The following is a 25,781-nucleotide window of genomic DNA, read 5'->3' as shown; positions in this document are numbered from 1 at the left end:
TTCCACAAGTTGGCAGTGTTCGAGAGGTGAAGTCTCTGCCAAATAATACATTATTTTATTAAGGTTTTAACAGGTTTAGGTCCATTCCTTTTTACACAATTTGCTCAGAATTTGCTGGCAAGGCAAACTAACTGCAGAAGGACTTTCTATAGACTTTCTCAAGGCATTTTTGCATGTGACATACATTTGTGTATGTCTCTGTATGCATTTATAATATATAAAAATAATATTATATATTATAAATATATAATATATAATTACAATTATGCTAATTTGTGTTTCTAGGATTGTGTGTGAGATGGGTAAAGCAGAGAAGAGCCAGTACACTGGGAACGCGGAGGTCTGTGTCGGGGTTGGAGAGTGCAGACCAGAATTCATGGCAAAGTCCTCCAAAAACTACTATTTTGTGGTGAGTATACAAAGAAAAATCGATGTATTTTGTATCATCATTGGATTTGCCTTTTTGTAATTCATACTCATTCATACTCATACTCCCTCTAAGTATTCAAATCTGTTTATCAGCAGTGAGAAATAACTGGCAGTCGCTAATGAGCACAGAAAGAAATACTGATGGTTATAAAAAAAACATTCTTCTGATGACATACAAAAACACACATAACACACTTTCTGTGTTCTTTTATAACCCATGCTGGCCGCAATTAATCAGCATCACTCGCACACACTGAAATTAAATTGCCATTTTTACCATTATGTTCTGGTTTTATGGAGTTTTAAAATTTTTACTGCCAGCTATTAATGGACGATGGCCGAGGTTTATTTCTCCCTGTACAGAATTATATGATGTCAGGTCTAGATGTCACACAGCGCAGCAGACTGGAGATGAGATTATAAGAAGGCCACATGAACTGAAGGAGGATTTACTGTGTGCCTGTTTTCCAGTCAGCTGTTGCTGTGTTAAAGCTTTCCACCATAGTGTAGTTTATGTCAGTGGGATTAGTAAGTGAAGGTATATATTAAAACTTAAAGGGATATTATTGTACAAACTCTGTCCCTTTTTTGCCTAGATCCCAAGGATTATCAACCTGAAGCCCAGCCGAGGTCCGGTCTCTGGGGGAACCATCGTCAACATCACCGGCAGCCACCTTGACGCTGGGAGCAACGTGTCAATCATGTTTAAGGACCAGCCGTGCACTTATCTGAGGTTAGACACAGCTGATCCTGCCAATCACACTCAAAGAGTCAATTAAAAGCTCAGTCAAAGCTTGTGTTAGTCAAACTGCAGGGTTTTATACCCTCTGACAGTTCTCATCTTTGTTGGTTCGTTTTATTTCCCACATAAGCTAAGTCGATAATTAAATGTCCTGGAAGGTAAAAAATATTGCGCTCAAGGAATGTTTTGGAAATGCTGGATTTTTGCTTGATTGATATGTTTCAATGAATTTTAAATAGCATTTTATTAAATAATAAGTTTTAAAAAATAACACTATTATTACTAAGGATTTAACACTGATCAATGCGCTATTCCATTTTTAGGCAAAACTCTCTATCCATGTTCACTTAAGAAACCGTTCCATCATCTTAATTATGACATTTGTATTGGTTTTGGAATTTTGTAGCAGTCTGCTCCCACAGTGATACACAACTAAAGAGATCGCTCCTAAGTCAATAACTAACTGATTTGAATCACCCTATGTTCTTTTCAGGAGGGGGGGTCAGTGGCTCACCTGTCGCACCCATGCGTCCCTGAATGGATTCGGAAACGTGTCTGTGTCTGTGAACATAGACAGGGCTCATCTCCAGAAAGACCTGCGCTTTGAGTATGTTGAAGACCCCACTATCACCAAGATAGAGCCTGAGTGGAGCATCTACAGGTACGGTACAAGGGCAGATAGCAGTCAGTAAACACTCGTTTTACAAAATGTACTTACCGCAAATAGATACTGATGCAGCCGTATCACTGCTAGTGAGTCATCACCATCTGTCAAAATAATCTGAGCTATCCTTTAAACGTTGTTGTCGATCATCTCTCTCTCTCTCTCTCTCTCTCTCACAGTGGATATACCCCAGTGACTGTGACAGGAACTAACCTGGACATTATCCAGACCCCTCTCATCAGAGCCAAATATAACAACCATGAGACACTCAATGTAAGTCATGGCAAACACAAACTGTGTGGATGATTAAAGAACTTGACTTGTGCTTCATCTTGGTAAATAAATACATGTTTTATCACCTGAAGAAGATGTATTGTTTGTTTGAGAAGTGTAAAGATTATGGTGTTTGTAATACTGCTTGACATTCCAAAGACAGATGGCCGTAGGAAATGTCAGAGTAATATCTTTATTAGATCATGACTGAAAGCCTCAGTGCCACTTTTAGGTAAATGAGTGAAGGAAAAAACTCAGAACCCAGAGCAGTGAATATCAACAGTTGGCAGTTGATTTAATAGTGAATGTTGTAATTCCTCTCCACACCTTTGTAACAATAGGTCATTTTGGCACCGAAATGAAACCACAGTGATTGGCCCTTATCCACGTATTCTACCCTCTATTTATCCTTTTACCCAGGGGAGAATAGATAAAGCCATACAAGGTCTGTGTGATCTGATTGAAGGAAGTGACAAAAGGTGGTAATGCTATCTTCATGGCCCATTTGAGCATGAGCTTGCACCACGTTGAACATCTGTGCTCACATACTGTATGTCTGCACTTGACATGACGCTAGTGTGCAGGCAGTTTGCACTTTGACCCAACATAAGTTAAATATTCCATTAAATAATTTGCTCAATTTCACTTTGCACTGAGATGAAGCAACATTTGTGCACAGAGAAAAGTATTGTTTTGAGTTCCCTTCCTGCAGCAGTGCACGATACATGTCAGAGACGTCCTGGAGACCTTTGAGGATTAGTGCAGTCTGATGTTGAAGGAGCCAATTAGAGTGACAGGCAGCAGTTTGAGTGGCTGCATGGCAGAGGTTACACTGAAAGTGTCTTTGAGTGAGACAGAAATGTATGTGAATGAGACCAATGCTGCTGGTTGATTTGTCAATGCCCTGACGGACAGAGGGGAATGGAGATGTATGAGGGATATTGAAGGGCATGCCAATGACAGATCAGACAATCTGTTACTGGCTCAGAGATGTGCATAAGGAAATGAAAAGAGTAAATCACATCACATGGCCAATGAGAGACAAGGGCAAAAAAGAACAACAAAACAAGAGTGAGACACCGAGAAAAGATCAAAGAGACACCTTGATTGAGCAGTAAAGTGGTATAGAGAAAGAAGAGTGACAGAACAACAATGTGTCAAAGAAAGGAGAAAAGATCACAGGACAGGGAATAAAGAAGTGATGAGAGGGTGGGGGTCTCTTTCTGGAGGGTAATGAAGGAAGGGTAAGACCTAGTTATCACTCCTGAATCTTCACACATCAAAGCCGGATTGTGATGAGCCTGCACACACTCCCTAACTGCTCCTCCTTTGGTGGCTTCCTTTGAGGAAAATACTCCAGCAGGTTCTCCTTTGCACTTTTAGAAATGAAGGAACTCCTCCTTGGAATGGGGTATCCAGTGGCCTTAGTGAAATGTGAACCTGTGACATCAAAATGCAAACCAACTTCAGATTGGATGCAGAAAGTAAATTGCATGCTCAAGTGCCAGTGCTCCAAAGATTTAGTTGCAAGGAGGCATGGAGAGGTATTAGGGAAACTCTGTTATGAGCTGAGTATATGGTTTACTGACATCCAGCCTAAAATCTGATATGGAATGGGAGGGCACTTGGAGAGGACAGACCTCGCCAAGGCCGTTTACAAAATTAAACAATATTGTATTTATCTTTTTTCAAATAAGCTCCCTATTTCTTTGCGTTCTTTCTGACAAACAAACATTAACACAAATGTAACCTCCTTTGCAGAGTTACTAATGTGGATTAATGCAAAGTCACTCACATTATCTTCATTAAGATTGAAAGCACCAAACTGAAGCATGTTCATTTTATTTTTGTGTCAATTTCCAGCATTTTTCTGCTTTCACTAAGCTCTGATTTATTATTTGCTAAAACATTCGTTCATCAATTCATAAATATAACTTCTCCCCTCTGGTCTGTGTTCTTCTAGCTGTGCCAGGTCCTCGGCCCCACCACCATGCTGTGCCAGGCCCCGGAGCTGTCCATCAGCCTGGCCCGGCAGCAGGAAGTGCCTGAGAGGCCTGATGAGTTCGGCTTCAAACTGGACGACGTGATGGCTCTGATGGCACTCAACAACAGCAACTTTATCTACTACCCCAATCCTGAGTTTGAACCTCTGAGTGTGTCGGGGGTGCTGGAGCTCAAACCTGGATCCCCCATTATACTGAAGGTATGAGGATAGATGCATCTGTATGTATTGACTACATGTTATAGACTATAAGAATCCCTTAACGTGTTTTATGCAATGTAATTTTGCATCATTCCAGTATTGATATAAATACGAAATGTGTTTGCCTTCCTACAATAAGTCTTTATTTATGCATAAATTCATTCCTGCAGGGGCGGAACTTTCTTCCACCAACCAATACTGGGAATGGAAAGCTGAACTACACAGTTTTCATTGGAGAGAAGCCCTGCATGTTAACAGTGTCAGAGACCCAGCTGCTCTGTGAGTCACCGAACCTGACGGGCCGACACAAGGTCCTGGTGAGTGATACAGAACACGCTCACAAAGACAGGAGAGACACACACACACACACACACATACAAAGATACACATGACAGATATAAGGCAGACAGTCCTACAAATCGATCAGCAGTTTGACAGACAGACAGACGAACGTTCCTCGTGTTGCTTTCTATCTATCTTCTTGTCCACTTTGAGACAGTCTACAGCTCTGATCCAATTATCTGTGTGGTTCCTGTTCCTGCCCACAAGCAGACAGAAGACAAACAAATAAGCCTTCAATAAAAAGGATTAGGGCCCTGGAAAACTCAATAGTGTTTCCATTTGTGGTTTTAAAAGGGACCACTTTGAACAAAGCACTTCCTGATCTTAGCACCTAAAGCCTGCATCATAAAAGATGGACACATTACTGTTACGCATATCAGTCAGAAAATGCACAAATGAACAGAAGTGTGTACTCATCTAAATAGAAAGTCAATATATCTGTCTGGGATTTTATCTTCATTTTGAAAACAGAAATGCTTTAAAGACCTTGAAAGAGATTCATAGACGCAATATTTTATTAGCATTCACAAATAAGTGAAATGCCTTAGCCTTGAAGAAAACTCTGCAGGTAACATTATTGAACCTTTTTCCAATTGTTATATTTGAGTTAACTTCTCTATTTGTGTATACAACATATGTAGAGTAGATGCATGCATTATTTGTGATCTGACTTTTTATCTGTCCCCTTCATAAGGCACGTGTGGGTGGAATCGAGTTCTCCCCAGGTGTGGTCCACATCATGTCCGACAGCCCCCTCAGCAGCACAGCTATCATTGGCATTGCTGCAGCCGGAGCCCTCCTCATCCTCTTCATCGTGGTGGTGCTCATTGCCTACAAGCGCAAGTCTCGCGAGAGTGACCTGACCCTGAAGAGGCTGCAGATGCAGATGGACAACCTGGAGTCCCGCGTGGCTCTGGAGTGCAAAGAGGGTAAGAGGTTGATGCAGTTTTACTGTATGGAATAGAATGTATTCTTATATAGATCCAACTAACTTTTCTACCTTGGAAACGTTTTGAATTATGTATTTAGTTCTGTTGACACAAGTAGCATTCACAGAATGAACTGATTAATTGATGAGTAACAATTGAGTATGTGCTCAACAGCGTAAATTGTATTAAGTATTGCAAGCATCCAGTGTTGCTATGGCTTTTATAAATCTAAATGTCTAATCTATCGACTAAAATGATGTTACTATATTTGCTCATCCTTGGGCCAATCAGAGGGCTTGTTTTATTGGGCCAATCAGAAGTCTTGTTTTAATATGTCCAATAAATAGGCTTGTTTTAATGGAGAAATCAGAGGGCTTCTTTTGTTGGGCAAATCAGAAGGCTTGTTTCAATGGGCCAATCAGAGAGCTCGTTTCAATGGGCCAATCAAAGTGCTTGTTTCAATGCACCAATAAGAGGGCTGGTTTAAATTGGGATATCAAAGGGCTCATTACAATGGACTAATCAGAGGGCTTGTTTCTATGGATAAATCAACTGAATCTTTCCAGTAGACCAATCAGAAGGCTTGTTTCAGTACAAGAGACTGAACCCCCAACTTCTCTCTAAGGCTGAGCCTCTGGTGTGTGTGAATGATCACCGGATTAGATGATGAGCAGTTAAGCAACTTGTATGGCTGCCCTGCCATCAGTGTCTGAATGTGTGAATGGGTACATGTTGGCATGTGGTGTACAAGCACTTTGAGTGAACAGAAGACTAGAAAGGGGCTATATTAACGTACATTACCATTTATATACAAATAACTGGTTTGTGTATGGTTTTATCCATCAGCTTTCGCAGAGCTCCAGACAGACATCCATGAGCTGACCAGTGATCTGGACGGAGCAGGAATCCCCTTCTTGGACTACAGGACCTACACCATGAGGGTCCTATTCCCGGGCATCGAGGAGCATCCTGTACTCAGAGATCTGGAGGTATGGTGGAATGGTTTTCTGATTATTCAACTTGTATTATGTATTGTTCCTGCGTTAGTCTGTGTCTGTTTTTTCACTTTATATTTGCCTCAATCTGACATATTCAAATTCTGCATGTGTCAGATTGTGATTGTTATTTGGGTCACAGGACAAGTAACTTGTACATAATGTTGGACATCAGAATAAAGTTCTCAATTAACATGCTATCTATAGCATTTCCATTAAATAGATATTCCATTAGATGTGTTTCGTTCAAAGAATTTCTAAAAACAGGACAGCTATTTGTAAGAAGTTGATACCAATTTCCTATTCATTTAGACAATTGCAAGTGTGTGTACCTGTTCTTCAGTCTCTATCAAATAACAATCCCAATGCAATTAGCCCTATTTGAAAAGAGAGCAAAACGAACAAGCAAATTAACAATGTGGTGGGTCAGAGTAGGTGAAATTGAAGCCGAGGTTGTTGTGTTGCTGTCTGGTAAACAAAAGCCTTTTGACAGCCGACAAAAACACTTTATCAAAAACAAACAAGACAACCTAAAATCAGGAGCGCGCTCTCATTAATAACTCAAACAATATGAGAAGCTGCTCGTTTTTTTTCTCTCCACCTGAAAAACAAATTAAAAGTCAATTAGTGGGAGAAAGCAAAAGAAAAAAAATTAGTTGATTCATCGTCGGTAGTGACATTGATAGACAGCCATAATTGAGCAGGTCGTCTTTTTCCATTAAGAGAATGATGGACCCCCATTTCACTGCCCTCAGGATTGGCCACTCGATCTCTGATGATCATTTCCCAGTAATAAGCAATATTTAATTATGTTTTAATTGGTGTAAATGTGGAACTGTATGAGGAGTATAATATGGAATTAAAGCCTAATGAAAAAAGCAGACGCCTTGTCTTAGGCGGTTTATGGCTGCCTAATTGTTATTGATGTGTCAGATAATTTAAAGTCACGTTTTTTGACTGTGGGTTTCAGAAAGAAAGAGTATAGGTGATAAAACTCTTTCAAGGTTTACATCAAAATGTTTTTTCACAGTCAGTTAAAATAAGGGAAAATATTCAAATATAGTCTGGTATGTGTGAGCTCTATAAAGCCTACCCTTTCACATTATATGTATTCCTGGTCACTGTTGAGGTTGATTCTTAGGAGTCAAAATGACTTTCTTGCCTCTACAATTTATTTTCCTAACAACTTGACTATACCTCTAAATCTCATTTTGCCTGCTGCTTCATATGATTGTTTCCCCATTTCCCTCTTGATCTTTACGGAAAAAATTCCATTTCAGCAGCGGTTGCCATATTTTTTTCTTCTGTCTGCCGGCCAAACTCAAATATCCCAGTGACCCTGTGAAGATTGTGTGTAGGTCAGGACATGTAGCTCCTTTCATGCACCGTCTCCATAATCCATAATGTTACACATGTTTGTTCTACGGTAGAGTATAATACATTTGTTTGGTCTATAACCTGCAAACACTTACATTTTATTATGTAGAACAAAAGCACAAAACATTCACAATAACATTTTCAAGACTTCCTTATTGTGTGCTTTCATTCACAAGCTCATAGTGTATAAATGCAAAAAAGGAAAATGCCAACACTTGAAGCACAGACATTGAATGCATCTGGTCAGGCGTATTAAATTAGACTTGCCACTTAACAATAGCTCCCAGCAGATTACAAGAGTTTCCTCCAGGAAAGGTAAAAGACAGAACATATGCTGGTTGGCAGCTGCATTGGGTACAAAGACATGCCGTCTTACCACAAGTGCTCTTGACAGATACAAAAAAACTTAATCTCAATGGGTGCTGTTTACGGGGAAAAGAAGAAGTGCCTAGTATAAATGGTGCAGGGACATTGTGGGCTCAGACGAGGGAAATTCACATCACTGCCTCTTCCTTTCAACGTACATTAGTGTGGAACACGGCACCATCGACATTATAAGCATTCCCGCAAGAGACCTATTGTTTTCCTGCCTTTATTGTCAACCTTCACACTAAATGCAACAAAAGCTGCAAGATGTTAAACTCCTTATCTCCCTTGTTGCTTTTTTTTTTTCTCTCATTCTGTTTCTCCTTTCTTCCTCCTTATTTATGAGGACAGATTTAACTGATACCTGCACTTTCAATTAGAGAAACCAGACCTGAATTCAATTATTACTTCTAATACATTTTCATGTGCGTTAATAAAGCACATATATGAACCTGATCAAAATGTATTTATTATGATTATATGTTATATAAAACTGTGTTTATTCAGCAATGTTTAAGTATTTGACTAAGGATGCAGGAAGCTAATATAGCATTCACAGGAACTGATGACTGATTGGGTTTACAGTATATGACATGGCTTTGAATGTGTTACATGGATTCTGTACTTGTTCCACTCCTTGTTATTTTTAATGTGTCCCTGTCAAATGAACATTTCTGATGTGTTCACAGGTGCCAGGCTACCGGCAGGAGCAAGTGGAGAAGGGGCTGAAGCTGTTCGGCCAGCTCATTAACAACAAGGTCTTCCTGCTGTGTTTTATTCGCACTCTGGAGGCCCAGCGTGGTTTCTCCATGAGGGACCGTGGCAACGTGGCCTCACTTATCATGACAGTGTTGCAGAGCAAGTTGGAGTACGCCACTGATGTCCTCAAACACCTGCTGTCTGACCTTATAGACCGCAACCTTGAGAGCAAGAACCACCCCAAGCTGCTGCTACGAAGGTGAGAACCAGGCCGGAAAAGATGTGCCGAGTTTAACTTACCTCTTATACCCTTCTAACAGGTGGCTAAAGTTATACAGCAGGTAGTGACCTTTGAAGATGCAGATGATGCATTAAGAAAGAACAGTTCAACCAAATAACTCTCCCTATGATTTATATTTACACACTGAACACCTGCCACACAGATTCCACTTCTGTAAACATAGGGTTTGTGCTTGGTTGGGGATAGAGATAAACGTTTGTACTGGTTAATGTAAACACTTTAATATCAAGGACTGGATGTGCTACTCTCTTTGCGTCTGTTCCTAACTGCCACGTTTGGATTAACTCCCGTGACCTTGAATTGCCTGCTCTGTCTCAGAGAAACCAGAGCGCGTTGCTATGCCACATCATTAGCAAAATAATTATGATTAATTAGCACTGAATAGAGTTTCACATAGCTCAAGAGGGGGGGAAATAGTCACTTCTGAAAAAAGCAGGAAAACAGTGAAAGCTTGCACTTCAACACAGTCATGTTCCTCCTTTGGATTTGTAGTCAGAGCTTTAATGGCACGCACTTGAACACAGAATTGTAAGGGATTATACTGCCTGCCCTCAGTGTGTAGTAAATGTGATGATTATGGTTACTTGAGTAAACCGTCTGCCTTTCAGCTGATGTGTATGTGTGTAATACGCATGTCTATTCATACATATGGACTTGTATGTTGTTTTGCTCGGGGGTCAACTGGCAAGTCTTGACACCCCCAGATGATTTTCCAGGCACCTTCCAAATTTATTAGTCTCTTTTCAATTACAATTCTGATTTTCCCTCAGGCTAAAAACTCATCCCTGCCAATAAATACACACACACACGCGATAAGCATATATCATAGGAAGAGGACTGAAATTGATCCTCGTACCATGGGCATTTTCATCTCATGAAAGCACGTTTAGACGATGCTTGGTGATGCAGAGGGAGATTAATGTTGAATTAATTGCAGCAAGAGCTCACCAAGCTTGGTGCAGCCACTAAACAATGGAGTAACGGCTGATCCTGGAGATACAGCAGGAGAGACAGCGGCACAGCAGAGCCAGGGAAAGGGAGTCAAGGACAATGGAGACACTTAAAGCTGTGTCACCAAGTAAGGCATGCTGACTGCTGGGGCATGCAGGCAGCTCTTTGATCACTTAGTTACCATGTCACTATTGCTTTGAATGTGCAAGGTCTGAACCATGTGAGGAGAAACTGCCATGTGCAAAAACATTCTCCAATATTGTGATGACAATACATCTTGTGATACATTCACACATTCGTTAAAATGTGCGCTTTACCTTTCTATATTAGCATGGTTGTTCTTAAAATCTGAACCAGAGTCAAACAAACTGTCTTCTATGACACTTTCAGTCCTTGTCAGGAAGGGAGAAGTAAACCTGGGAGAAAGCCAATCACAGTGCAGCACTGGAGGGAGAGCCATGTTTACAACAAACGCTCGGGCGGTTTGATAGCCCATTTGTCATCCACACCATTGTGATTGGCACTGTCTTCATCTGGTCCTTTCTTTTTAGAAGCGCTTGTTAGTCCTTCGACATCCCAGCATGCATTTCAGTTGTGATGAGGCAGTGTGATCAAGCTATGACACCCTATAGAGCGGGTTGACTGGCGTGTCCTTGGATAGCGGCTGAAAATAGCCCAGATATAAGCATAAGCATAAGGCTGTGAAGATGGAGCTTAATCTTGTCTGGAAAGATAGCACCCATTCCCTCTTCTCCTCTCTTTCATTTGTTTTGTTAGTTTCCACGTTCTTCCTCTTCCCTCTCACTCTTTCTCTCTTTCACCATGTTTGCTCACATTGAGTGTTATTCTCCCTCACACTGCCTCTGCTTCCTCCTCTATTTGTTCTGATGCTTGTGCCACTTGCCACCGTCACTTTCTTTATCTCTCTCTTCCTCCCTTATACTCGCTCGCTCAATCTATATCCCCCCTCCCCTCTTTCCCCTCCCCTGTTTTCTTGATTGCTAAATCAATGCTTAAAGTGCGTGAGCAGGGTGTCTCTGGCACAGCATCTGAGCATGGCTACCCACTGCCTCCGCTTCCAAGAAATCTCCGTGTGTGCATGTGTGTGTCTTTTTGCTCTCTCTCCACACACAAACACACATCCTTCCATCTGTCCCATCTCAACCTGTGCTGAAGCACTACCACCAGGCAAGCTAACTAACGAGAGCCTTCCACAACCATCTGTCGCATTCCTCTCAGCCCTTTCCTCCTGAAACGCCTGTCTCCCCTCCATTCCTCCACCCCCTCACTCGCCTCCCCTCAACACCATCCTTCTTCCTGTCATACAGAGTTAAACACCATTTTACAAAGCCTTAAGTTTACTTTGGCTGCTGTTAATGTGTCAGAATACCAGTTTTAATATTGGTCAAAAGATGAAAGCCCAATATGTTCTTGTGTTGATCACCGCTTTGCTTCGGCTTAAACGCGGACACACAATCCCCGCACAGGGTTAAAAGCCCCTTGTTAACTTTAAAGATATCTTTGTTGAAAACAGGTCCGCAGCTAGGCGTCACTGTGAGACTGTTTGACACTCAGGATGAGCAATCTTCCTCACAGGGAGGCAGAGTGAAACATGGAAATGATTTCTGATCTCAAACTGCGCTGTTTTCACGTGTGACTGAACCAGGAGAGACTCAGATGCAGTTACATGTTCGGTTAACCTAGCTAAGCCAAAGTAATATCAGTAAACAAGAGAGGCTGTTTGAATCGCTTAAATGAGCAGAGGAGCAGGATTACATCTACCCTCAAAGATTTACACTCCAGGAAGTGACAGTTTGCAGAAAGTACCATTTGCATAGAAAAACATGCTGGTTGGAGCTATGGCCAACACAAATGTTCAATGTGTGATGGAGCAAACATTCCCAACACCCCTTCATCAGTGATCAGGAGGAAGTCCACTCTGCCAGGTCCCCTCTGCTCTACATCCTTCTCCACGCCCACTGCCCCTCCGACCGGCTGCCAACACGGCCCACCTGACCATGCCAACACGCCACGGCACATTTCATTGCATTAACCCCAACGCAGGTTGTGCTGTGTTTTGAGTAGCAGCTTAGCAAAGGTTTGGAGAAGAATGTTTGAAACGTGTAATACTAAATGCTAACGTTAGATCCCAAAGCAGCTCCGTCACAGTGCCATTTCTATCCTCATTCCCACTGCGCTCTGATGGAGAGTGAGCATAAGCAAACTGCTGGGGCCGTGCCAAGACTTCTCACTACAGCAGGGCCAGCACCCACTGCCAGAAGCATGCACACACACAACAGACACACATGGTCATTTCTGAATACATCCGCAGTGGGATTAATTTGTGCTTTTTGCACGCTCGTCTTAAAACAGCGGCACACTTGTCCACTTACACAGGCACACAATGTCTATTTGAAGTGAATAGAGAAAGGCAAGTTTAAAAGAAGAAAAGCAAAAGCCAGACTCGACCAAGCCATTTCTTCTCATTCGTTTCCTAATTTTCCTGTTCCACTGCCCCCTCCCTCCCTCCCTCCTTTCCTGTGCACCTCCTCGTTCCTCCATGCTCCTTTCATCCCTTTGATAGATGGGCTACATTTGTGGAAATGGAGAGAATTTGGAAGTGTGTATGATTGCAGGAGGAAGCCAGAGGGAGCACGGAAGAAAGCAAGGACACATGAAAGAAAAGATGAAAAGTGACCTTGTTGACCCTTGGATCTACGGACAGAGGAAGGGCGGGGGGGGGGGCAGCTAAATAAAAGTGCGGGCACAGTTAGAGACAGGAAGTTAATCCCCCCCAGGTGTTGTGCCAATGATGGCAGGGGGTGCCAAGCCAACCCACTGGCACAGCGGACATGATATCCCCCCCGCTCATGTCTCAGTGTGTGGAGCCCCTTAAAGAGGCTGTCTGAATGGAGGAAGGCGGGAGGGCTGCAGGTGGCAGCTGAAATACGGGACAAAACCAAAACACACACACATACACACGGACACAATGGATCCTAATCCTAAAATATTGATGCCTATGGTTGTTGCTCATTGAAAGCCGAGGGAGGGATGTGTGTGTGTGTGTGTGTGTCTGAGGTGTTCTGACAGATTACCCACACACCCCTGCTGCTGGTCAAGAAGGTTGCTGTCAAAGGATATCCGATCCTGCCTCTCCTCTTTCTCCCCTCGCAACCACCGCTGTTGTTAATATGTATGCAGATTAGTCATTCACACGGGATCAATCACACTGTTGGCCCAGGTCAACACATACACACAAATGCAGACACACACCATTTTGCCACACTAGTAGAGCATGGATGCCAGGCAGAGAAAGAAAGGGAGATGTATTCATTCACTTTCTATTGTGCACGGATCGAGTGTTGGTCCAGTGAATAGGCAAGGGAGCACTTGGTAATGAGGCCAGTGTTATTACAGAGCCCATCCAGCCCCTAACGACATCAATCCACCGGGATCAAATAAAGGCTTTTAATTGCTTTGCCTCATATTAAAATCCCCGCCGCCATAGACAAGCTGCCCTTGGCGTGCCTGAACATAAAAGCCAGCCGAGAGATTGGCTGAAAGGCCGTCATATGTACAAAGGCTCACTCAATCCATGTCTTTGCAATTATATTTGTGTAACGAAAGCCTATTCATTAGCAGCGGTCATCATTTTTAGAAGAATATTTGATGACTTTGTTGAATATTTATGGTGGTAATAACAGCGTTGCGGGTCATAAGTTCATGATGTGCTTTGTGTATTTCTGTTTGCAGGACTGAGTCTGTTGCAGAGAAAATGCTGACCAACTGGTTCACGTTCCTCCTCTACAAGTTTCTCAAGGTACATCTTCAATGTTTGCTTCACTATTGAGCCAAGGGTTTTATTTACTCCCAAATTTGCAGATTGTGGATACAATAGCAATTCATCGTAAGAAAATTGTACTTCTCATGACTTCGATCAGACTTGTATTTTAGGTATAATTAGGTACATGAATATATCGATTCTGTTCATTTCAGCTAGAATATACTGTATGATGATATGGATGTGGCGTTAAGAAGTAATACCCTACAGCAACAGTATTCACTAAAAACTCAATTGACCATTTCTCTTCAACCTTCCTCTCTCTATTCGTTGCTTTACTGCATCTGGGAGGAGAATAAAAACAATGATAAATGGCCAGTCTCTTCTGGTTGATTCACAACACTGTTTTTAAGCTTCAAGAGTCTATGTTTTATAACAATGTTTACTCTATGCTACCCATTAAATCATCCAAAAATGTTGGCACATTTGAGTGAAATATGATTCTAATGTAGGGGTGTTATGATGTTGGTTGGTCAGCCCGGAAAACATAACAAAACAAATACAACATTTGTTCATTACTAAACTTTGCTGTCATCCAAGTGTAGAATGGCTTCAAAGTTTTCTTCCTCCCTGTTAACTTTGTCTTCCTCTCTCTCCGGATGTCTTCACAGGAGTGTGCAGGCGAACCTCTCTTCTCCCTCTTCTGTGCCATCAAGCAGCAGATGGAGAAAGGCCCCATTGACTCCATCACAGGAGAAGCCCGCTACTCGCTCAGCGAAGACAAGCTCATCAGACAACAGATTGACTACAAGACGCTGGTAAGGGGTTCACCAGGCCCGGGGTGCAGGGGCTGAAAGGGGACACTTAATATGCTTCCAGGGAGAAGAGGGGAGGAACAGGGTGGTTATGGGTTGTCGGTCATGAGATGAGCAACGCAGCATAAAGTTGTCGTTGTCACGCTCGACATGCAGAGGGCACAGGAGCGTCGACCTCACTTCCTGTACAAGAGCTGTCAAGAAAAAGAGAAAGGCTTGGAAATGACAAAGAGAAATAGACCATTTCAGAATATGCATGTTTGAATGGCTACATATGGAGAGAGATGATGAAGCATCCTCCTTCTGGAACCTCTCTGTTCTCCAGTCATCTGATGTGTTTGTTTGAATGGGAAAAACTTAGCACTGTTAAGTCCTGACAGCTTTCAAGAACTGTGATAGAAAAAAACCTTGATTACACGTTGACCCTCTCTTTTATGACGTGTGTTTGTGCTCCTCTTGTAGTTTGGGTAATTTTCCACACACCTGGAGACAGAACTGATAAATATGCTAATAATATTATAATTAGCTGGTTTACTGCTGCTCATCAATTGAGGAAGCGCTTTGCTGTCTCTCTTCAAGCTCAGATGAAAAAGCAGCTTCCCTGGTGAATGATCTTTTTCTTCCCTGCAATTATCTCAAAGACCCTTTGGCGAGCACAGAATGATTTCATTTCCATTGAGTACAAATCCAATGCAATCAACAAGGTTAACACATACACACACACATTTTCTCTACGAAGATTACAAATACATTATATAAAGCACAAGATATCCTTTGTACTGAATCATCTCAGAATCATGGACTGCTGCAGTTACCAATATTGCCAGAATTCCTACCTTTAGAGACCTGGGAATAATAATGTGTATTTGTGCTACAGGTGTTGAACTGCATCCATCCAGAGAATGAGAAAAGCCCAGAGATCCAGGTGAAGGCTCTGAACTGTGACACCATCAGCCAGGTGAAGGAGAAGATCCTGGACGCCATCTACAAGAACGTCCCACACTCCCACCGCCTGAAAGCCTCCGACATGGACCTGGGTACTAATCCTTGTCTTGATACTGTATATATAAATAATGCGAAAAAAGCAGGCAAATAGTCTGATGTATTTATTAGTGCAACTGTTTATTTACAGTGCTGAATAAGGATAATGACAATTACCATGGCAGTCCTTCCATCATTTTCTGATTGCAGCCTCAGACTCAAAACTTTGCCATGACATGTTGGATTGGAATTTGTTTAATTAAGTCACTTAAAGATCGAGAAAGACAATAATCCTAACACCGCTCACTCATAAAGCACATCATATATTAAACAAAAGTATAAAAACGAGAGGTAATAGGTAATATCCACATCCATAAAATAATCATAAAATCCTAAAAACAAATGGATAAAATAAAACTCGACACATAAGAACACCATAGATAATACTAGCACCTGTAGGGAAATTAACAGCAACATCAAACGAGTGGAAAGATAAAGTGCTACGAATGCAATCAAAACATGTCCCATTGGAGAGTTTTGCATTCCTTTATGTATTTATGTGTATAATGGGATCTTTTTTATTCTTCTGTTCACCATTGTAGTCTCGCTGAAGCTTTCAGTTACTGTTCAGCTCGTCAAAACATTTCGAACCATGCAGCGCTTCCTATTTATGTGTCTGGAGAATAGCAGGCTGAACTTAGACACACATAGATTTTTTACAAAGGATTCCCCACTCCTCTTTAAATGTACAAGTCTTCTTAGATTTAGAGAAGTAGATTTCTTTAAGACCCTTGGAGACTTGACATCCTGGCTTGGTTGGCTCAGATGTCTGAGAGTGGTCTCTCCCCTCCCCAAACTTCCCATCGATCCACTCTCTTGTCGACTAGAGTCTGAGTCAGATGATTGATCAGCTAATCAATCGAGACGCTCTGTGATCTCTTTTCTACAAAATCATTTCCTAGCGTCCTTTCTTTCTTTTTCTCTTTCTTTCTGAGTAAGATAGTAAGCAGGGCTTGATTGTTCAAATGCAGGCTTTTGGTGCCTTTTATGATCCCTTTTGGCAGCTACAGTATGCACTTATTTCCACAAGGTCAGAATGTGATCTAACTCCGGTCGTATATATTTGCAATTTACTTTAGGGGTCTATCTAATGAAAGGGGGCAATATACCTTCTCTGCAAAACTCATGATCAGGGGGTTTGGTACACCTTTGGAGCATTACAACGTTAACCATGCTTGTTTGTCTTCCAATATCTACAGTCTCTCTCTCTGTACCACACACTGTGCTTTTTTATGGTTTAATATTGCCGGAAGGATTTTCCAGGCCCCTGTTGTGTGTAGGTAATAGCATATTTATAACCAACCCTAAATCCAAGATGGGCTCTGCTTACCTTGGGGAATCTGTCTGGGTGATAGCTAAGTGAAGAGATTGGTTTAGCCTTTTGACGACACTCCTGGATAAAATTGTTTTATGGCCCCCTTTGGGCTCGATGTGTTGTTCTATTATGTTGATTACGAGAGGGAATTGGAAATTGTCACAGATAGCTGGCCAGTTACTTTGTATGTAAGAAACGGAGGGAGAGACTGAGTAAATGCAGCTCCCTGGTCTATATCCTTTGTCTCCAAAAGTTCTCTGCTAAACATTAGTCAACGAGAATACACGTGACATATCTTTTCACGCATGTAGGGTTTATTTTAATTTGTGTGTCATGCGTTGTGATTATTGCAACAAGATTAATCAAATGGTCTTCCATTTGATTGATCTTTTATTTTTGACACACTTTTTAACCTTGAAGTTGCTCTACGCACATTCTACAGGTAACATCAGTGGCTGTCATGATCTCTGACACACTCTTAAACAAACACACACTCTCTGATTGCAATGAATGATAAGAATAACGAGACTGTGGCAGGCCTGTCCCTAGACGGATCGGCGAGCAGTGTTGTTATCCCAGATATTGTTTCTGATTCCCATCTGCTGCAATCCTTCAGAGGAGAGGACAAAGAGGCTAGGTCCTGTGTGTGTGAGTGTGTGTCTTTGTGTCATTGTGTGAGTGTTACCCGGAGCAAAAGTGTGTATCACATCTCCATGGAGTACAACAGTCACCTTCAGCCTTTCTCTTCATAAGCTTCCATCCACTCCCCAAAGTCCTTATCTCTCTGAGTGTGAGTCAAAATGCAAGTCCATACACGCGCACACACACACACACACACACACACACAATCTTTCTACTGAGCAACCACCGGATTTGGGATTCCAAGTAAATTCAGTTTGCTCTGGTTTCACACCAAGGATATTTATTTATTTGTTCTCATTTTCATGTGTTTGCTGAAGCTCGACTGGAGACAGGCGCTCATTTGCATCTGTATGGGAAGATCTACTGTATAGACAAAAACACCAGGAGAATCTTTATTTCCTGCCGATTCTTTCAGAAGCTCACACAATTCATGTCGATCCTCCAAAGACAGGCCTCATCATGCGCCACAGTGATTGCCGCTTTGTTTTTCTGTTTGTGAACAGAATAGGAGATGACAGTGGCCGACGCAAGAGGGAAACACAGCAGGAACACACACATGGAAATGTATTCACACAGCCCAGAATGTCTGTGAAAACAATAGAGGAATCATCTGCTTGTTTGTTTTTGATATGACTTCCCCTTTTTACGTATGATAATGTCGCGAGCTGTTTCTACTAAAGCTTTTGTTTTGTACGAAAGTTGCAAAGATGTGGGGGAAGCCCGGTGTGAATGTCATGTAGATGTAATTGTAATTGTGTTGTAAGGTCATTTAAATGCCAGCCTGTTGTTTATATCAAAGATACTGTTATGTGCTGTGGAAGCTGGAAACCATGGAAATGATCTGCAGTAGCTTTATGCTGGCATCTTTGTCGTTTCTCCATGGACCGTTGTCGTGGATATCAGCTTGGTGTGCTTTTAACAAAGACCCTGACAATAAGAGCAGCATGGCAGGGGGCTTAGAGCAGTGGATGTTGGTTTGAAAAGGGGAGAGCAGGGACAAATAGCACCTTTAGAGAGCTGAGCATAAGGGCTGGTGTCGAAGATGGAAAAAGATTTGAACAAGCCAGGGGCATGCAGCTGTAATCAGAGCCATCGATCGCAGCAGAAAAGAGATGGAAAGGGTGATACATTTAACTAGCCTCTTGTTACCGTCTCTAACATGTGGCATATCTGTTTGGGTTCTCTTTGCCTTTTTTTCTTCTATTTCTACTCTTAAGGTTTCTTGTTTGTAACCTTTTTTGATCCTATTCATGCTTTGCATGACAATGAAAGATATTAACTAAAAACTTCGGAACATGTAGATAAAGGAAATGGTAACTGGCAGACTGTTTAAGAAAGACTGATGGGTGAATTGCTACTTGTGCCAAAGCCATATCAGCTAGATTTGAGGGCATCATACATGTACTGTACAAGACAGATTTTAAAGTAAATAGTTTTTAAAGGAGTAGCATTATGTGAATATAGTTGTTAATATGTTTTTCTTTCCCCCTTTGCAATTGCAGAATGGCGTCAGGGTCGTGGACAGCGTGTGATCCTGCAGGATGAAGACGTCACCACTAAGATCGAAGGTGACTGGAAGAGGCTGAACATGCTGTTCCATTACCAGGTACGCTTTGACTAGAGATTCTAAAATACTGACGACTGCAACCTGCTTTAAACTCTTCATATTACCCCCTAATAACGCCTCAATATTTGAACTGTTTAAGAACTTGAGTCAAAGTATGTTTACTTTGGGTCCATGGGGTTGGAACCATTGCTTGTTACACGATCATTACCATAGCAAATGGTCTTTAAAAGTGTTATAATACAAAGTGTTTGTAAAGTTTTAGAGTTCACAGAGAAATAAGAGATTGTTAAATAAAAAGCTGGTTGCTATCTGCCAAAGCCTGGCTGGTTTATATACTTTGCTTTTATAATGGAAAGCAAAGGAATGATTTACATTTTTAAGTTGTACATTTCTTTCCTACCACCAGTCATCCTTTTATCAATAGTACATTAAGCTCGCTCTGATGTCCTCTCCACTCCACCTCTCCCTCTAAAGCTGTGTGAACTCCATCTGCACTAAGCTCCAACACCATCTAAGTACTTTTCCAGCCATTTAGTTGTGCAAGTCCTCAGTTGACAGTGACACACACACACACGCCGAAAGTGACCAACAACAGTGACACCTGGAAGTAATCCCTTATGTGTGGAGAGGGCTCCAGATAACATCTGATGTGCCGGCCAAGTGGTGTCTTATTTCTGAAATGGATAAGTGTCGGCAAAAAATGTCATGTACAGAATAGACTCATCAGTGGTCACAGACACAAGGTTTACACATGTATTGTCAGGGATTGATATAAAGACATTGTGCACAAAATACAAAGGATTTCACTCATTAAATACTCAAAGGCTTTAATGCAGACGGTGATAAACGTATATCTGAAGGTGTTTTGTCCCGTATGAGCAGCCACTGTCTCTCCGGGCAGCCAGGATAAGACTGGATGGTAAAACAGGCCGTCTTTTTCACCATAGTGTTAATATTCCGAGCAGCTATGCGAGCAGCCACTGTCCCCTACAAGAGCAGTTTGCGTGGTGCCTAAATTAAATGTCAGCATCAGCAAGTGTCAACAGGCTTGGAGTACGAGGCGCGGGTGGAATGGATTAGGGAGCTGATTCCAATCTGAGATAAGATAATGAAGGCAGAAGTTAATTCATTTTTTCAGGCCAGGGAATGAGGGCTCCTTATCCTTGACACAGCAAAATGATCCATTCAAATATTGTCTACGAGGCTACGCAAAGAGCATCGAAGGCAGAGGACAACACAAACACACTCTAACTTTGGTAAAGGGCAGCTCGGATTTAATATATAGCATTTCCACTCTTGTTATTATAGCTGTATTTCCTTTATGAACCATTGTATTTGAAGGTCTTGACTCTCTTTTCATCTAAATAAATTGATGCACTCTATTGATAGATGCTGCCTCTGCCAATCCGGGTGTGCCTTTTCTACATATTGTTTTTCTTATTAGAAGCTAATACAACCAACCAGACACACTCAATAGAATCATGCGCTTTCCTTTATCACATTAATCTGGTTTGATCTGCCACTAGCCTATCCTAATTCACCCTGCCTTCAGTTACAATGTGACAGTTTGCATCACAAACGTTGTTTTTGTTCAGAAAAACGGCACAGAGTAGCCTAAAAGCAAACATTTGACATTTGTCATATCAGATCTTTCCATCCCATAATGACATACATTTCTCTTTCAGGAAACCGCGCTCCTCTTTCTGTCTTTATCCTCTCCTCCAAAACCACTCCTCCTGTTTTCATTCTGTTCCATTGTGATTTACTCGTCTTTTTATCCATTCAGCATATAAAGGCAGTGATCAGGGAGCGTGCTTAAGGGGGTTGGAGAGTTGGGGGGCCCATAAAGGAATAACAAGATCAGCCCTGTGGGCCCCCTGCTTACAATAATATAGACATAATATGCATAAGGAGCAGATTGAGTGACTGGGTGACATAATGATATAATCTTCAAAAGGCTCAGACACACACACACACACACACACACACACACACACACACACACACACACACACACACACACACACACACACACCTATAAGCACCAAGGCCCCTGGCCCTCATATCTTGTCCCATCCTCCTACTCTAGGATAGAGATCACTTCAATTAACCCTGTCTTTCCCTGCAGCACGGGTAGCCAGATTATGCAGAATGGGGGTTAGTGTGTGTTTCAGTGTGTGTACATGTGTTCATGTGTGTGTTTTGGCACAGCTGGGACAGAGTATACCCAGTTGTGTTAATTGAAACCAATTTGGCTGACTCGGGAAGGAGGAGCGCACGATTGACTCATTCATTCATTTACACACATGGACCAGCACTGACACACACACACACTAATTGATTCTTCATACCTTCATACAAACACACACACACACACACACACACACACACACACACACACACACACACACACACACACACACACACACACACACACTACCTACCCCTAGAGGAACAGCATTATTGAAAAGAGACTGTGGGATATCCCCTCTCACACAGGCTCTGCTAAACCCTCCCTCCCCGTCACTCATCATATGAAAGCGTCTTTGAATTACAGAAAAGCGCTATATAAATAAATATATTTTATTATTATTATATGCATGTGTGGGCTGAACAGAGCACATAAGGGTAATCAGATATTCTCTGTGTATCCACATGAAACCAGAATAGATGGAGGGAAATATAGAAAATGACACCAACACAGTGATCTATGGGTTTTCTGATTGGTTATGTTAGAAATCTTCACAAATGAGAAAACACTCTGAAAATGGCTTTTGTTTTGAACAGTCATTTGCATAATACGTGTGTCTGTTTTCCAGGTACCTGATAATGCAGTGATGGCCTTGGTTCCAAAGCAAGTTACAGCTTACAATTCAGTCAACAACTCCACTGTGTCTCGAACTTCTGCAAGTAAATATGGTAAGTCGACCTGCTTCAGTACACCTTCAAGTTTGTGTAGTCAGAGAGCTGCTTCAGGCACCATGGTACACACTACATGTAGGATCATTTAAAAAACACACTCAATAAAATCAGAGGAATACTTTAGGTCAAATAAATCAGAGAGGTCCACATCCACGGCACCCTGCATGACATCAATGACAGACCTAAAAAGATAAGACACCATTTTCGAGTAGTTGAAAGGAATTATAAAACATAACAAGAGACCAAACAGACTTCTCATCTATTGTCCCGGCCTCTTGAGACTCTAAAGTGTGTCCTCTCATCACTCTGTGTGCCAGTGTGTCCGTCTGCTCAGCATCTCCTTGAACCTGAGAAACCATCAAGTTAGTTTCTGATCAAAGGGCCAGCCTCACCGGCCACAAACACTTCAGACACATCAAATGTGGAGCCACATTATTAGCATCGCCTCATCTCCATACGGCCTCACCTCGCCTCTCCGGATCCAAATTAGAGCAGATAGGACAAGGTGAGAGGAGACACGAAAAGGGAGGGAGGAGACCAGAAACACCTCCATCCAATACTCTTTTTTAAGGAATTGACTTCAAAAGCAAGTGTGATCCACTTTACAACTAGTGTCGCACTTGAGAGTGACTTTGAACTCTCCGTGAGCACAATGACCAGATAGTGGAGATAGATAATTTAATATAGCTACAGACGGGGGGAGGGAGAGTGGAGCAGGAGAGAAATATGTGGAGATTAAGACAAACACATTGTGACATGTTGAGTCAGAGAGTGAAAGGAGACACTTTTTGTGTCTTTGACGTCATGTTTCCATTAGAAATACCACAGAGAAAAATAACTCGTCCTTTGTGAGGATCAGAATAGAATCTTTCTCCTCACTCTGCCTCACCCTCAGCTTCCCAACTTCTTGAATAAATCATTAACACAAAATGAAAGTACTACCCACTCCACTTTTCTATAAAGACCACGCTCACATCTTGTTACACCCAATTTAAGTATTGCAGAGAATACTTGACACAGGTCTTATAACACATCTACAGTTAAATATGGCTCCCTGAAACGCCCCCTAGAAGAGACTAATTGTAATGTAATTACATTTGATCAGTAGACACACACTCCCACAAACACACACACAGTATCTGATGTCTCCAGCTGTCTCTTTTTCCCTGAACACTCTCCACCGTTCACTCCTCCCGCCTTCTCTCTGGACAGATTGATTTCTGTCACTGTGAAAAACATTTATTTATTTTGTTTTACTCTTCTCTCTGAACCGCACCCACTGATCAATTTTTTTCACACTGTGTAAACATTCATTGAGCCATGTGTTTGGAAATGTCATCGCTACTCCGGCCATTGGGTGGGCCATACATATTTCAGCTCTTCTGACATCTGTTCGATTTTGTGTCAGCCACAGATGCCAGAAGAAGCAATGAAAAATTAACCATGCACACTTTCTGAAAGTTTCATATCCAATCTCCCCGACCTGTAAACTGAAAGCCTCAAGTCAAAAAAGGGTTGCTGACGGGCAGGTCAAGGCTTTTCTTGCCTCTTTAGTGAAGCGACAGATTAGTATTTTTAGTAGCTTTTCCATTTGTATTTGTTTCTATGTTTTGTAGTGCCTTAGTCAACATTTCCGTCAGCTTTCTTCTCTTCTTGTATACCTTAGATATGGAACTGACCCCGTACTATTCTATACTTTCTGACACAGGCAGGGACAACCCAGCAAAATCATTTTTTTCGTACATATCTCAATAGATGTATATAAAATGCCAATGGAAGCGTGCCTGAAGAAAACAATGTTTACTTTTCTGTTAAAACAGTTCCACATGAACTAATCATGTTTTTCTCCACAGAGAACATGATCAAGTACACTGGAAGCCCCGACAGCCTGCGCTCCCGTACTCCTATGATCACTCCTGACCTGGAGAGCGGGGTCAAAGTTTGGCACCTGGTGAAGAACCATGAGCACGGAGACCAGAAGGAGGGCGACCGCGGCAGCAAGATGGTTTCTGAAATCTACCTGACACGACTTCTGGCGACTAAGGTGAGCTATCGATGTGCAGAACATGCTACAGTCACTATTTATAAGAATCTGTTATATACAGCAGGGAGTGTCATTTAAATGCATGTTTTCTCTAATCAGTTCACCAGGTGAAAGGCTAAAAGGTCACTATAACCTTCACCTTTTGAAACCGTGACTCACTTTATTTATATATTCATATTTACTTTGGATGAGTCATCTCAGTGGGAACGATTATTCAAATGTATTCATCTATCCCCTCAGGTGAGAAAGAGAAAATAGATATTTCTGTTTGTTTTCTCTTTTCCTTGCTGTTGCCTTGATTCCGTAGCATATCAAAAAGGGTGAAGAAGAAAAGATTTATGAAGCTAGAGAAGGAATTTCTGTAATAAAAAAAAGGATGAGGCAAAAATAGAAATGCCTATAAAATGAGTCTTTATTGAATGTGCCTTCCGACAAAAAGAAAAAAGCAGGTCATTTGGTTTGGAGGGAAATATGACTTTGATCCAGCAGCTGAATACAAATGTCCAGTCCACTCCTAAGTCACCTTCTCGCTCATCCCTTCTTTCAGACAAAAACAGAGGCGTACATGGAGGGTAAAATAAAAAGACAGGCTTCGATATGAAAATGTTCAGTCTGTAATTTTTTTATTCAGGAACATTTCTGTTTGTTTTTGATCCCCTGCCCACCTTTGTTTAGCAGTTCACATGGAGATCTCAGTACTGGGAATAGAAAGAAGAATGAAGTGAATAAAAACATGTATTTTTGAATATCTTGCACTGATAAGACCTCATAAAACTCATTTCCATATGGGTTCATAAGCAACCCTTAGAAGTTGGGCGGCAAGTCCAATATGTTTTTAAATCATTACTTTCAGATAATATGAGACCAGAGTAGATTACTACGTTTATTTCACTTACTTAGTCTCTCTTTAGACAACTAAGATGTAACAGCTGCCACCGTGGCCACAATCAAAACATAATACTTAATGCAAAATCCTTGTGTAGGCAGCATAAGATTGTGTTGGAAAAAACCCTGAATATACTGCAGTGAGAGAGATTTGATTTTCTATGACTTTAACCTTTAATGTCTAAGAAAAAATATGTGTCAGTTCTATCTTTCTTTAAAAATAACGCAGACATCACAGACAATGTGTGTTTGTACTATGGAGAACTAATTACTGCAGATGTGTGGGCAGATTAGTAAAATCAGGTGATCAATTAAAGCCGATAACGGAGACAACAACAGGGAGAGAGGCATGGCAGTGACATGATAAGCAGCATGTGAAATAAATAAACAAACAAAATTGAGGTAGGAGCAGCTGTCGCCATGACACACACTGTATATCCCTCCACATACATGGAGCACATCCCTTCTCAGCCTCTGTGAGCCGTTCTACTTCCCTAC

General features: G+C 41.6%; 1 protein-coding gene across 1 annotated transcript in view; it reads left to right on the top strand.

The window, feature by feature from the left end:
- plxna4 (plexin A4) overlaps positions 1 to 24,970 on the top strand; it is a gene marked incomplete at its 3' end in the record, with an annotated part of 211,080 nt that extends 186,110 nt beyond the window's left edge. The window contains exons 14-29 of the mRNA XM_034218841.1: positions 286 to 409; positions 1,026 to 1,162; positions 1,665 to 1,832; positions 2,015 to 2,108; positions 4,072 to 4,311; positions 4,482 to 4,628; positions 5,348 to 5,582; positions 6,429 to 6,571; positions 9,010 to 9,278; positions 14,025 to 14,091; positions 14,724 to 14,870; positions 15,745 to 15,904; positions 19,368 to 19,471; positions 22,252 to 22,351; positions 24,208 to 24,398; positions 24,946 to 24,970. Of these exons, the coding sequence (XP_034074732.1) occupies positions 286 to 409; positions 1,026 to 1,162; positions 1,665 to 1,832; positions 2,015 to 2,108; positions 4,072 to 4,311; positions 4,482 to 4,628; positions 5,348 to 5,582; positions 6,429 to 6,571; positions 9,010 to 9,278; positions 14,025 to 14,091; positions 14,724 to 14,870; positions 15,745 to 15,904; positions 19,368 to 19,471; positions 22,252 to 22,351; positions 24,208 to 24,398; positions 24,946 to 24,970 (2,351 nt within the window). The remainder of the gene's footprint in view (positions 1 to 285; positions 410 to 1,025; positions 1,163 to 1,664; positions 1,833 to 2,014; positions 2,109 to 4,071; positions 4,312 to 4,481; positions 4,629 to 5,347; positions 5,583 to 6,428; positions 6,572 to 9,009; positions 9,279 to 14,024; positions 14,092 to 14,723; positions 14,871 to 15,744; positions 15,905 to 19,367; positions 19,472 to 22,251; positions 22,352 to 24,207; positions 24,399 to 24,945) is intronic.
- Between the last annotated feature and the right edge of the window lie 811 nt (positions 24,971 to 25,781).

The sequence above is a fragment of the Gymnodraco acuticeps genome, unplaced genomic scaffold, assembly GCF_902827175.1.
Source record: "Gymnodraco acuticeps unplaced genomic scaffold, fGymAcu1.1, whole genome shotgun sequence".
In the NCBI taxonomy this organism is placed as follows: Eukaryota; Metazoa; Chordata; class Actinopteri; order Perciformes; family Bathydraconidae; genus Gymnodraco; species Gymnodraco acuticeps.
The sequence above is the reverse complement of the archived record's forward strand: the minus strand, read 5'-3'. Positions and strand labels throughout refer to the sequence as shown.